At 32.1% G+C, this 15,238-nt stretch overlaps 1 protein-coding gene across 1 annotated transcript in view; it reads left to right on the top strand.

Moving 5' to 3' along the window:
• LOC140436568 (peroxidase-like) overlaps positions 1-13,073 on the top strand; it is a 60,609-nt gene extending 47,536 nt beyond the window's left edge. Inside the window, exons 8-9 of the mRNA XM_072525531.1 lie at positions 9,392-9,687; positions 12,895-13,073. Coding sequence (XP_072381632.1) covers positions 9,392-9,687; positions 12,895-12,973 — 375 coding nt within the window. The 3' untranslated portion in view covers positions 12,974-13,073. The remainder of the gene's footprint in view (positions 1-9,391; positions 9,688-12,894) is intronic.
• The last annotated feature ends 2,165 nt before the right edge of the window (positions 13,074-15,238 follow it).

Here is a 15,238-nt window from a genome sequence, read left to right as displayed (position 1 = left end):
CTATATAAAAAAATTACAAATTGTACCAAATATAAATCAGACGTACACCCGGAAAGAAAAGTACTATACGGTGACAGTCTGGGAATGGCTCGCGGCTAGACAAAACAGTGGAGATGGTCGTGCGGTCCACAAAACAAAAAAATCCGAAGTTATATCAGGGGCGCCAGGTAAATTGGCCCACAGCCTTCCCTACGTTGCTATTCAATAAACCACCAACTTACCAATAGGTTTACTACTAAAATACTAAGTAACAGTATACAACCTGAATAAATAAAAAAATAAATGAAATTGTCAGATTAGAATTTAGTCAATTTTAATAAATAGATTCCCAAGATAGTTGAAAATAAATACATACATATTACATATTACAATATTATTTAACTTTACCATAGGCTTAATAAAAAAATAATATAAAAATGCGGCTTCTGCTTGCCTAACAAAAATTCATAAGTTATTTCTACTTAACAGAACAAAATGAAAGGTAAGACGTGTCAAAAGTACCGGACGCTAAGGGGTGTGCGGTTCAATACCAACCAAAAAAAAATAATTAACGCAAATAGGACACCACGTGAGCTCAAGTGCGTGCGCAGAAAATAATATAAAAAAATAAATCTCAAATATATAACCCCCCCTTAGACGCAGTTTACAAAATTAAAATAGGTATGTGTAAATATTGAATTAATAAAATAAACCGCAAATTATCTTTAAAAAAAATCTGTAAAGTATTTGTAAATATGAAAATAAAAACTAACAGCAAATAATCTTTAAAAAAAAACTATTGTATTCCGCAAACCAAATTAGACGGTGCTTAAATCTTCCGTTGAAAATTAATTATCGATCCATACCTCGAATATTCATATACTTCACCGCGTGGAATTCCAGTTATAGTTCAGCGTGTCTTCAATCCAAAATCCCATACGATTGCCGATGTACATAGACTTGTGTGACAATGTTGAAAAGTTGAAAATTACAGCCAGATGGAAAAATACGAAGAAGAAGAAGCAGAAAAAAACAAACAAACCAACCAACCAACCCCTTCTTAGCCAGATTAGGGGTTTGAAATATCCCAAATTGGACCGAAGCGTAGCCGGCTATTTGGACTCGTGATTAAGGCTAATTTCTTGATCTAAATACGACTCCCGGTATTCACGTGTACTGTAGATCCGCTTTTTTTAGCGAAATTGTGGATATTCCAAAAAAAACCCTTCCACGAAGGCAGCAAATCCCCTTGAATATCCACACGGTTCGGACTAGTCCAGATCCCACATGGAACAGCAGCAAAAGCAAAAAAACAAAAATGCCGTTTTTAATCTAGCCCAACCTTTCAGTAACACTCTCAAACCTGGAATCACTTTCTTTCCGTCGTCTTTCCGAACACTTGACAACTTGACACACGGAGGTCACCGAATAGTACCGAGATTCAAAAATTTCAATTTTATGATCCCAATTCTTCCAAGATAACTCTAGAAAGAACGATCTAAATTAGTTTCTTCACAAAAAAGAGGACGTGTTCCCTTAACTTCAGCACAATTTGCCAGACATTACCCCTATTTGAAAATTACTAATTTTATTTTCGCCACCTTGCTTATAATATATTATAGGCAACCGCTCTTACACGTCCTGAATTATTTAAATTTTGATAAAATAGAGGTGGGACTTTCTACTTTAAATTTGGAACGTAACAACACCTCCCTTTCCCAGAGGAAAATTTACGAGGAAAAACTAGACGAAGAAAATTTTCCCTCGCGCTAGCGACACACTACCTAAACTCTGAGCGAAGTCCACACAATCCACACAATCATCATCCACACCGTCTTCACCATGCGCAAGTACTTGGACAACGAAAGACATACCAACCTCAAACCACACGCACAAAGCAACAACTTACTTACAACAATTTGCCCTTTCAGAAGTTTTGTTCGTGGGTGATTGCTTTCCTCTTTTGTCTATACATGACACGCCTTTGTCTTTTTTAGAAGACTTTTATTGTTTTTAACTACATTTTGTAAACGTTTGTTAAAGACCTCAAGAGTTTTCATTATAAACTGTTTACATACTCCAAAACCATCCATTTTTGGAGATTCCAGTGCCCAATGATCAATACTCTTTAAAAATTGAAAGTGTTTGTTCTTGTGAAATATTGGTACATTTATTCCTACAATTATGATTTTCATAATTTTTTTGGTTCATTGGTATTGTGTTTTTTGTTCATATACGCTTACCTAAATTTCTTGCTATTTTAGCTCTATTTTTTTTACTTATCTGGCCTACGAATCCGAAACGAACTTTTCCTAAAAACACTGCACTTTATAATAACGTGAAACGCTGAAATTTACATTAAAGTATTACTTTAACAACGAAACAATATTGCTTTAGAAGAGCTATACTACTACCTATCCAAAACGATAACAAACGCAACTAACAGTCTGACACAGTGGAACAGGTGTACAAGTGCACTTGTATCTATTCTCTTCCAAGCCCTATTTATAGTTGGCTAGGAGGCTAAGTAACTTGCCCCTAAAAAGCAGCACCGATTAGACTTATCGCTTAGTTCCTTCAAATATATTGAAAGATTTACAGTTCAGCGATGCAGTTTTTAAAAATTGGAAACCATCAAGACACGAAAGCTGCAATACCTGGGGCATGTTAAGCGTAATGAGAGATACAACCTACTTCAATTGATTATACAAAGGAAAATCCAGGGCAAGAGAAGTGTAGGAAGAAGAAGAATCTCATGGTTGCGTAACTTGAGGGAATGGTACGGATGCACATCAATTGAACTATTTAGAGCAGCAGCATCTAAGATCAGAATAGCTATGATGATTGCCAACCTCCGTCGCGGAGATGGCACGTGAAGAAGAAGAAGAAGATGCAGTTTTCTCAATATTTATAAAAATGTCACTTATTCCCCTTTACTTCTAGGGTTCTTATTTAATAGTGGAGATATCATTGAGCAAGCAAGATAATCACGAAACTATGGGACTGTTGCTCACCTGAAATAACGATAATTACTTTTTAAATGGGAATAAGCCACAATTAAAGGTTAAAGTACGTTTATTGACGTTTCAATTTCCACTTCGGAAATCGTTCTTCAGAAAGCTTCAGAACATTAAATAGCGACAGACACAAAGATGTGTAAAGAAGTTTGACAAATTTACAAAGGTTATCACAAATACATTGTCAAAAGCTTTTAGTTGATTTTTGCTTTTAACCAATTGATTTTTTAATTGCTACTTTAGACATTTTCATAAGAAATAATACAATCATTTCTTTTCCACACAACAGAAAATAACATGTAATCACAAAAGTTGAACAACCCGAGATTAATTTAAAACCAACCAACTTTATAGTAATCTAATATACTTACAGTAGAACATATTTATCTGAAACCGAGAGCAGGAGAAGCGATAGAGAGGGTCATTCATGTGGCGTTGCCTAATCGATTATTATTTTAGAGGTTTGTCTTTGAACTGTAAAATAATTAATACTCTACAATTACAGTAATGGTTTTATGAAATATTTATTATCAGAGCACTAACATCGAAGTTGTTTGAGATAATTGATAAAATGTGTAAAAAAAATGATTAGGTGAAGAATAATTCGTCATAATTTTTAAAATGGACAAATGTCTACTAAATTAAAAGGCTTCTAACATCCTTTTTAGGTAAAATCAATTTTTTTCAACGGTAGAGGTAATAGCTCATAAAAATAAACTTTTAAAAAAACCAGTTTTTATTCATCATCGAAATCGCTGTTTTCGTTATAAGAATTTGTTTGAAAATCTTTGCTGTCTGAACCTTAGTGTACATTGATAACCATATTATCCACGACTACATCAATTAATGGCTCTTTTAAAATTAGTTCACGTTCAGTTGCGATGACTTTTCAATTATTTTTTTCCATTCTTTCACAGGAAATGTTTAAAAAAATTCGTCCGATAGCTGCTGTATTGACGTAAATATAAAATCTATATTTCTGGCTCCCACATAGGATTTCAAAGCTCCTCAAACCATTTCAATAGAATTTAAATCGGGAAGGTATGGTGGGAGTCTAAATATATCATGTCCTTCTGCTCGTATAATTTCATCGATTACATATTTTACATAACGAGGTTTATGAAATGCTATTATATTATAGAGATCAAGGCTTCTACATAGAAGCAGTATTATGGGATGATTTTTTCTCGAAGACATTCATGCATAACACACTTCTTCGATGAGGATGTGGGACATTTTAAATTCCTGTTTATTATGATATGGTGCATTACTCTACTGGTGCAACACTGTTACACTATTTGTTGAGGCAAGTTACTCAAAAGTTGTTCTTCCAACAATTGTTATTGTTGGAAGAATAACAGGTTATTTCAACATGTTATTATAAAAGTCTCTATATTTTGAAGTAGAGTTCCACCTCAAATAAGATCCAGGAACAAAACCTTGTATTATTGCTGGTGTCACAGCAATTGTTTATGGAAATAGGACTCGTTAATAAATAGGTCTCGTCAGTAAACACCATAAATTTATTTGCTATTCTAGCTTCCTTAATGTACCTCAGTTATTGCAGTCTTAAATGTCTAACTTTATGTTTTTCTATCAATATTTTTCTATTGTCAACTGTTTTTTTTTTCATCGAAACTCAAGTTTATGACATTCCCTTCTCATACTTTATCTTCTTTTTCTTCACGTGCCATCTTCTCTAAGAAGGTTGGCAACCATGATGGCAATTTGCACTTTCATCATCGCTGCTCTAAAGAGGTCATCAGAAGTGCAGTTAAACCAAGCTCTCAAATTATTCAACCAGGAGATGCGTCTTCTTCAGCGACTCCTTCTACCCTATATTCCTCCTTGCATTAATAATTGCAATAAGTTATAACGCTCGTCCCTCATGACATGTCCCAGATATTGCAGTTTTCTGACTTTAATTGTATTTAAAACCTTTTTATCTTTTCCCATTCTTCTCAACACCTCGACATTCGTGACTCTATCCACCCAACTTATTTTTAATATCCTTCTGTAGGCCCATAACTCGAATGTATCCAATCTGTCCGAAACATCTTTCTTTAAAGTCCAACCCTCCAACCCATAAAATAATACGGAGAACAAGTAGCATCTCAGAAGTTTTATCTTTAAAAAAATTGAAATGTCCTGCTGCAGGGTACTTTTTTCAGTTTGTTGAAAGAATTTCTTGCCTGTCCTATTCTTGCCTTAATCTCTTGTGTGTACTTATTATTTTCGTTAATTATTGTACCCAGATATTTGTTCTCCATCTATTGTTATGTTTTCTTGGCGCTATTGGGCTTTTGTTATTACCATAAATTGTGTCTTTTTTGTGTTTAGTGACAGTCCATTTTCTTCACTGACTTCTACCACTCTGTCAACCATTTGTTGTAAATCATCAAGACATTTCGCTAATAAAATAGTGTCGTCGACAAACCGTATATTGTTGATTGGTCGGTCATTTACTTTTATTCCCATAGTTAGTTCTTTTAGTGCTTCTTGGATTATTTCCTCTGAATACAAATTAAACAAAGTAGAAGACAGGTCAGAGCCCTGCCTGATGCCCCTCTCAATCTGTATTTCATTTGAAAAGACGTTGTTCTCTTTTACCACAGCGATCTGATTATAATAGATAGCGCTAATGATCCTAATGTCTATCATATCTAAGTTTTTATCGAAGGCTTTGTTGTAATCCAAGAAACACATATATACTGGCTGATTAACATCCATGCACCTTTGCACAAGTACATTCACAGCAAACAGGGCTTCCCTCGTTCCCAGTGCATTTCTAAATCCAAATTGTCTATCACTTATGTCCTGCTCAAGTTTGTTGTGTATTCTTCGGTGTATAATTTTTAAAAATATTTTGAGCGTATGACTCAATAAACTTATCTGGTGGTCTTGGCATTCTTTTGCATTTGGTTTTTTTGGTAGTGTTATGAATGTTGACATCAGCCAATATCTGGGAATGATTCCTATAATGTATATTGTATTGAATAACTCGACCAATATTCCAATTTGCTGTGCTTCTATTAACCGTATTATGTCTACAGGTATTTCGTCGTTGCCTTGTTGTTCTTTGTTCGCTTTATCGCCTCTAATACCTCATCTTTTGTTATGTCTGGGCCGTTGTCGAACTTTTCCTGCTCTAGTGCTATCTCCAGCCTTTGCCGTTTTTATCCAGCAGTATGTTTGATTTTTTCTTAATATAAGTGCCTGTTATTTCCCTAATTTTTTTATGAATGTTTAAGTTATTATCTTTCTGTACCAACTGTTTAATCTCTTCGCATCTGTCACTATACCATATTTTCTTTGCATCTGTGATCTACCTCCTAATTTCTTCTTCTTAACATGCCATACACCAAAGTGCGTAGGCGACTATCTCATTACTAGAATTCTGTTCTTGGCGGCGTGACACAGCTCGCCTGTATTGTGTATTCCTGTCCATTTTTTAATATTTCTTAACTAGGATAATTGTTTGCGGCCGACTCCTCTCCTACCTTCGATTTTCCCTTGTCGGATTAACTGTGGTATTTCATATTTTGCTCCTCTCAATATGCGCCCAAGGTAACCAATCTTGCGGTTTTTAATTAATTTAAAGAGTTCTCTTTCCACGCCGGCTCTCTTAAGGACGTCATCGTTTCGAACTCTATCCACCCAAGGTATGCGCATCATTCTTCTTAATGATCACATTTCAAATTCTTCAAGTTTGTTGATAGATGTTTTTTTCAAAGTCCACGTTTCCATGCCATAAAGCAAGATGGCCCATATGTAGCATATGGTCCATCGTGGACCATATGCTACATATGGCTATGCTACATGGCGTGTGTATAATATTATACATGTTTTTGTCTTTGGTTTTATAGGATCTTCTTGCTTCCATGAGATCCAGAATCTCATCGGTTATCCATTCATTTTTGTTCTTGATCAGCTTAGGTGTTAGTGTTATCTCACATGTGCATATAAGAACATCTTTTAACATATGCCATTTCCTGTTCGCATCTTCAGTAGGAATAATTTCTATTTTGGTGGGCTCTTCTTTAATTTTTAGTGTGACTTGCTCTTTTGTTGATGGATCTCTCAAACGGGATACTTGTATCCTCTCTACTTTAGTTTTAGCCACAAGCTTTTTTAGATTAATTCTAAAGCTTCCTACAACTGGGTTGTGATCTGATCTCACATCAGCTCCGGGGTATGATTTCACTAATTTTATGGAATTTCGGTATCGTTTGCAGATGAGAAGGTAGTCATTTTGGTTTCTGATGACGTTATGTTGGCTGTCTACTGGAGATTTCCATGTAAAGAGTCTCCTGGGCGGCAGATCATAATAAGTATTCGCGACAATAAAATCGGTCTCTTGGCAGAATTGAGCCAATCTGTCTCCTCTCTCGTTACGGGTGCCCAGTCCAAAGTTTCCAATAAAATCACCTTGACTTCCTCTACCGATTTTTGTCTACTTCCTGAATAATTGAGTTCGCTTACAAAATTCTGATGAATTTTCTAAACTGTGGGAACTTGTTAAACGATAAGATACAAACTATATCTGTCTTCATAAGATACCTTGATAACATATATCTAGATGTATTTTGAGGACTTATTTCTTTATTTATTAGGTGTGGCGAATCCAAGAGTTTCTGCTTTTTCAACCTCACGACTTCATAATTTTACACATTTTTTTTATATTTGTTTTATAACAAAAAAATTGTAATCTAAGTTTGAAGAACTATAAAATATTTCTTATAATATAAATATATCATCAATTTACCTGTCAAAGCAGCTGTCGTTATTGTACTTTGAATAACTCAAGATAATAAGACTCCTTTTGCTTCCGGTTGCATCAATTTTAAAAGAGTATATGATTTCACTTGCTTGTGCACTCAGAATCCGATTTTTTACGGCACTTACGTTATTAATTTTAATAAATTATTTCACCTATTAGTTTTTTTAAATAAAAACTCTACAAATAACTATTTTACGAATTAAGTTATCTGGCCACGTTGCAAACCGACTAAAATTGGTGTCCAATGCTAACTTAAAATTTAATTTCGTTTGCTTTTTCTAGAATAATTCATACAGCAGAAAGTACTGGTAGCATTTGTAATATTCAAAATATAATAGTATAATATAATAGTATAATATAATAGTATAATATAATAGTATAATATAATAATATAAATAATATAATAAAATAGGTATTTACTAACGTTATCTTTTCTGGAAAATCTATAATTCTAAACACTCGGACGGTAATACTTGTAGTGAATGCCCGTTATGTTTATGGGTTTAACAACAGATGAGCTTGTCAGCCGAATATATACTTTCACATTTTATTTTAACATATGTCACTAGTATACTGCTTATCCTATCAATATATGCAATTATATGCTTTTAAATCTGCAAATACTGCAAGGCATATGCATTTAATGAAAACATGAAAAATACGCAGCGTATATTTGCATAATGTAATTTGCATACAGGGATGAGTGCCTTAAGAGCCGGCAAAATAACACAAAAGATAGAAAACATAATACGTTGTGAAATAAAAAGAGATGAAAGTAGTAGAGGTGGGAAATTATCGATATAAACCTATAATTTACTTTACATTACATTAGAATTATCGAAAATTTCCCACCTTTAGACGTTAGCTTATGAGCTGGTTGACTTCAGTCATAGTAATACGTATCACGTAATGTAAGTAAAAACAGTGTAAGTAGGAGTATTTTTTTATCCAAAATTAAAGTATTGATCAAAAATAAACTATGATTTGATACGTCGCATACACTCTTCTCAATACAAAATGATCATAGCTTGTTATTCTGTATTCGTCAACACAGAATTAATTATCAAATTACTACTAATTAAACTGTTTATTTGTATTTGCTTTATTGCCTTCAATTCGTTTTTACTTTATGCGAAATTTAACAAATGTTAATGTTCGACGTCATACTTGTAATATTATGACTGAAGTCAACTAGCTCATAAGCTAACTAAAGGTAAGAAACTATCGATAGTCCTAATATAATGTAATGTATATTAGAGGTTTCTATCGATAGTTTCCCACCTCTACTACTTTCCTCTCTTTTTATTTCGCAACGTATTATGTTTTCTATCTTTTGCGTTATTTTGCCGGTTGTTAAGGCACTCATCACTGTATACTCCAAACCTACCAAATAGTCTCAAACACGTTCCTACGAAAGAATCAGAAGGAATTTAAGTCGCCTATAACTCAAGGTTGATATTATTGTCTTCCAAATCCTGTTTATTTTTGACGAATAATAATTTTAGATATCAATATTTTAGTAGCACAACATGGTAAAAATACAGTTTTATATTTTTTTAATAATTTTTTGCGTCATACATAATACAGTAGTTGATTGATTTTGTTAATTTTGTAGAATATTGCTAAATTGTCCTCATTGTACGAATCGGTGGACGACATAGATGGAATAGTGGGAATACATCTTGAAAATTTTAAGTCTGGTGCAAAGGTGGGTCCAACGGGCTTTTGTATAATAACAGAGCAGTTCTTGCGACTCCGCAGATGCGACAGGCTTTTCTTCGAACACCCTGGCGTCTTCACAAATTTCCAGCTAGCGGAAATCAGAAAAACCACGTTTGCCGGATTGATCTGTTTAATGAGCAATGATATAGATACGATGCAAGTAGACGCACTTCAACCACCGGAGGGATTGTAAGTATTATTTTAATAGCAATACCGAGAATCTTAGTTTTTATCATTTTGTATAAAACTCACTAAAGCTTGACCAAACTAAAAACGATGACTTCCTGCCAAATTCATTACCTATAATTTGATAACTTTATCTATCATTTCTAAGTACCTGTAGAACCTCATAATTCTTTTTATTTCCTTATTTACTGAACCTAACTTTTCATGACACCTGTTAACTTTTTTTGTTGTCACAGTAGTTTCGTTTTAATTCGATTAGATTTCTTAAAGCTTATCGACATTGTCACCAGTTTTGTTTAATTTTATTTAATTTTATTTAATTTTATTTAATTTTATTTAATTTTATTTAATTTTATTTAATTTTATTTAATTTTATTTAATTTTATTTAATTTTATTTAATTTTATTTAATTTTATTTAATTTTATTTAATTTTATTTAATTTTATTTAATTTTATTGAATTTTATTTAATTTTACTTAGTTTTATTTAATTTCATTTAATTTTATATATTTAGGTATTAAATTATATGTTTTTTTTTTTAATTTTATATCTTCTTCTTCTTAAAGTGCCTATCCGTTCCGGATGTTGGCGATCATCACGGCTATCTTTACTTTATTTATTGCAGCGCGGAACAGTTCAGTGGTAGTCGTGTTATACCACTTTCGTAAATTTTGAAGCCAGGAAATGCGTCTTCTTCCCGGTCCGCTCTTACCATTTACTTTCCCTTGGAGAATCAGCTGGAGAAGGCCGTAACGTTCTTGATTTCTCATTACATGTCCTAGATACTCCAACTTTTTAGTTTTGACGGCCATGAGAATTTCACATTCTTTCCCCATTCTACGCAGGACCTCCACATTAGTAACTCTGTCAACCCAGGATATACGTAAGATGCGCCTATAACACCACATTTAGAAAGCTTCGAGCCGATTCATAGATGCAACAGTCAGTGTCCATGCTTCCATTCCGTAGAGCAAAACTGTGAATATGTAGCAGTTCAATAGACGGCATTTTGTTTTTAATGATATGTCTCGACTGTTGAAAATGGTTCTCATTCTAACGAATGCTGCTTTTGCTTTTATTATTCGCTGTTTAATTTCTGTTGAGTGGTCCCATTGGCTATTTAAATTGGTGCCTAGATATATATATATATATATATATATATATATATATATATATATATATATATATATATTGCTCGACTCTTTCGATATTCTGTTGGTTGATTGTAAGTTGAGCGTTTAGTATTGGTTTTTTACTAATTGTCATAAATTTGGTTTTCTTTATGTTAAGAGCTAGTCCGTATCTGTTGCTGACTTCTGTTTTGCGATTTGTTAATATCTGTAAGTTATTCAGATTATCGGCAAAAACTATAGTGTCATCTGCATATCTAATGTTATTCAACCATTCACCGTTTATTAGTATTCCTTTCGCACAACCGTCTAAAGCTTCCTTAAATACCCATTCAGAATAAATGTTGAACAACAATGGAGACAAAATACAGCCCTGTTGTACTCCACGTTCTATTGCAATTTTATCAGTTAACTGGTTTTCTATTTTGATTTTGGCCGTTTGATTGTAGTAAATGTTTCTGATAATTCTAAGATCTTTGTTGTCAATTCCAATTTCTTGCATTAGAGTCATTAATTTGTCCTGTTTTATTCTGTCAAATGCCTTCTGGTAATCTATAAAGCATACGTATATGTCACAATTCACATCCCTGCATCTCTGAAATAGCACCTCTACAGCAAAAAGGGCCTCCCGTGTTCCCAGAGCATCACGAAATCCGAATTGTGTTCTTGTTAGTTGTTACTCACATTTTGTATATATTCTTTTGTGAATGACCTTTAGAAATGTTTTAAGTAAATGGCTCATAAGGCTTATAATTTTTAAGGCTATTATATTTTATATAAGTTTATACAATTTAACTTAATTTTATTTAATTCTATATAATTTTATTTAATTTCATTTAATTAAATTTTTTTTTTAATTTTATTTAAATTTATCTAATTATATTTAGTTGAATTTTATTTAATTTTATTGAACTTTATTTAATTTTAGTTAATTTTTTTTAATTTTATTTGCTTTTTATTAAATTTTATTTAATTTTACTTATTCTTTATTAAATTTTATTTAATTTTATGTATTTATTAACATTTTATATTTTTTTTTATAATAACTTATTTTTTCCGTAAACTTGATTCGAGTTTTCGAGTTATGCAATAACAATTTAAAACTAAAAAAACGAAAAGTGTCAGTTTTTAGTCGTATTTAATAATATATATTGAATATATGTCAAATGTCTTGAAAATCGTCATATATTTCGTTTATTTCCATTTTAATTAATTTATAACTAGATCTATACATGTTTTGTTCATATTGATAAAAAAAAACAATATAAAAAAATGTCCGATCCAAAAAAATATTTTGTTACAATATGTATAAAAAATTTCGCCTGGCTGACCTCTTGAACCTTATTTTGGAATACCTATCTCATAAGAGTGATTATGCAAAAAAATATGGGAATATTTTTCCGGACGAACCCGAACTTCACGCCTTGACTACAAGATTTTTTAGATGTTTCTCTAACAACTAGGTCTTCCAACATTTTTTTTTATTTTCCCTTATTTACTTTGTAATTATTTATATTTTGAAGACCTTTTTTGCTATTTCAAATAATAGCTTACAGTTAAGTATTATTATCAGTTTCACTTTTTCTGCTAAATTATTTAGCATTATTTATTTTTTGTTGCCATCTACCTTTTTATTAGATTTCTCTCATTCTCAAAATTTCTCAAAATTTCTTAAAATTTCTCAAAATTTCTCAAAATTTCTCAAAATTTCTCAAAATTTCTCAAAATTTCTCAGAATTTCTCAAAATTTCTCAAAATTTCTCAAAATTTCTCAAAATTTCTCAAAATTTCTTAAAAGTTTACAGTCAGGATACTGTGAATTTTGTTAAAGTAGAATGGCTTAACACCTTAGGCCACTAAACTACATTTGTGCATAGAGTTAAAAATCAATGGAGATGTAATGTTAGGCTAACACGTGAATTAAAATATACCTGTCAGGAATCTATTTTAAGCATTACCAGAAAATATGCAAACCTTTGTGATTACTCTACTTGGCGTTTAAAATAATATGTAATGACAATAAATAGTTAATAATCTTTTCTATATCCAGTATTTGACAACAAATCTTTTTATTTTTTAGATACTCTCCAATTCCATGCGCATTTATCTACCAAATGAACTTGAACTACTGGATTGATCCCCAAGCTCAACAATTATAACATAGCACATAACACAAATATAATAAGATAATTTATATTTTTTTCACATTTACATTTTATTGATAATTGTACCAAAACTGTTGTATGCTAATTCAATAAAGCTTTACCAAATTTTGCGTATCCTTATAAATCCAAGACTAGTATTATCTGGACAATAAAACTTATATAAGCGCAAGTCGAGATTTGATCTACATTATGTCTAGACATAATGTAGATCAAATCTTATTTAATAATTTTTAAAGGGTTTTTACCCACATATTTAGTGGCTACATCCATGTATTAACTTGTAAGTATTAACCACACTTTTACATTAACCTTAGTCAAAACTTAAATCTTTTCATGTTCTTTTTAATTAAGTGGTTAAATACTATTTTAGGACACTGATGATGGAATATTTATTTCGAAAACGTTTTGTCAATGCAACATAGCCCAACTGGGTTTTTTATATACCTTTTTATAAAGGATTTTATTCAAAATTATTATCATCAATAAACCACAAGATAAGGCCGAGCTCTTATGGAGCTCGGCTAAATGAGGATGGAGCTCCATCCTCATCCGATGGTGACACCTATGCTAGAGGACACCGTCAGGCAGATGTGTAACTTAGGTAGAAACACATCCCTTGGCATTGATGACATAAGATGCCTCAAAAACTCCTATAGAGTATTCTTCCGCTGCATATAAACATAATCAATGCATGCCTTCTATTTAACTACTTTACTACTTCTTGGAAAAAAGCTAACACAGTCTTAATTCCTAAACCAGGGAAACTCCTAACCAACACTGACTCCTACATACATACCTTTTTACTCAACAGCCTAGGTAAAGTCTGCGTGTGGATTCTAAAGGAGAGACTCGTAGAATGCCTAGACGCACATCCAAGTGTCAATTAGGGTTCAGAGCTGAACAATCCACACAAAATGCATCGATTAAAGCAGCAGACTTTATATCACAAGAACTTAATGAAACAAACTGATACTCCATAGGCATCTTCCTTGATGTCCAGAAGGCCTTCGATCAGGTTTGGCAAACAGGCCTGTTTTAAAAGCTCCACCCTACTGGACTGCCTATTCCTTTGTAAAAATAATCTACTTCTACTCAACAATCGAACAATTTGTCTCTAACACACTATCAGTACCATTTAATCCACAAGCTGAAGTTCCCCAGGGGCCAACTGTAGCACCAATCTTGACCCAGGAGCCAACTGTACCCGGGGCATCCCGTTGACTAGATCAATAAATAAAAATTAATGGGGAAATCCCAGTAGTTGGCTGTAGACTATCGTTTAAAAAAACATACAGAAGTTAAAACACTTCATGAGATAATATAAGATAATTTTATGAGATCATATGATACAGAATATGATATTCTAACTACTATTAAATTATAGTTTTGATAGAGTTAATATAATATTACCATATTGTGAAGTATGTTAAAATGAATATAAATGAAGCTAAGAAAGAATTAATGAAAATATTAATATAGGAAAGAGGAAATGTAAAATGTTGGTTGAGTAATATACAGCAGCAAGAATAAATTGGATACTATGTTGTTGTGAACTGCATGGAAAAAGTTAGATAATTAATTATGTAAATGGAAAATCAGACAAAATAATATGTGTGTGAATATGTATTAGAGAAAGAAAGAAATAATACAAACTATATGTTGAGTTAACTGTGAGGGGATTAGATTGACTGCTTATTTGAGTTGGTTAAGTGAAATGTGTAGTATAGAATATATAGCTATACTACACATTTCACTTAACCAACTCAGATAAGCAGTCAATCTAATCCCCTCACAGTAAACTCAACATAATATAGTCTCTATTATTTCTTTCTTTCTCTAATACATATTCACACACATATTATTTTGTCTGGTTTTCCATTTACATACTTAATTATCTAACTTTGTCCATGCAGTTCACAACAACATAGTATGCAATTTATTCTTGCTGCTGTATATTACTCAACCAACATTTTACATTTCCCCTTTTCTATATTAATATTTTCATTCATTCTTTCTCAGCTTCATTTATATTCATTTTAGTATACTTCACAATATGGTAGTATTATATTAACACTATCAAAACTACAATATAATAATAGTTAGAATATCATATTCTGTATCAAATTATCTCATAAAATTTTTTAATAGGCTTATTCATTTTACTAATTAAATTTTTAGACTCTCAGGGATTTACACACCAGGTCTCTTACCGTTGTTAGGCAACCACCATTACCCAATTTTAAAAAAAATTATTAACTT

Source organism: Diabrotica undecimpunctata, chromosome 1, assembly GCF_040954645.1.
Source record: "Diabrotica undecimpunctata isolate CICGRU chromosome 1, icDiaUnde3, whole genome shotgun sequence".
Classification (NCBI taxonomy): Eukaryota; Metazoa; Arthropoda; class Insecta; order Coleoptera; family Chrysomelidae; genus Diabrotica; species Diabrotica undecimpunctata.
The sequence above is the reverse complement of the archived record's forward strand: the minus strand, read 5'-3'. Positions and strand labels throughout refer to the sequence as shown.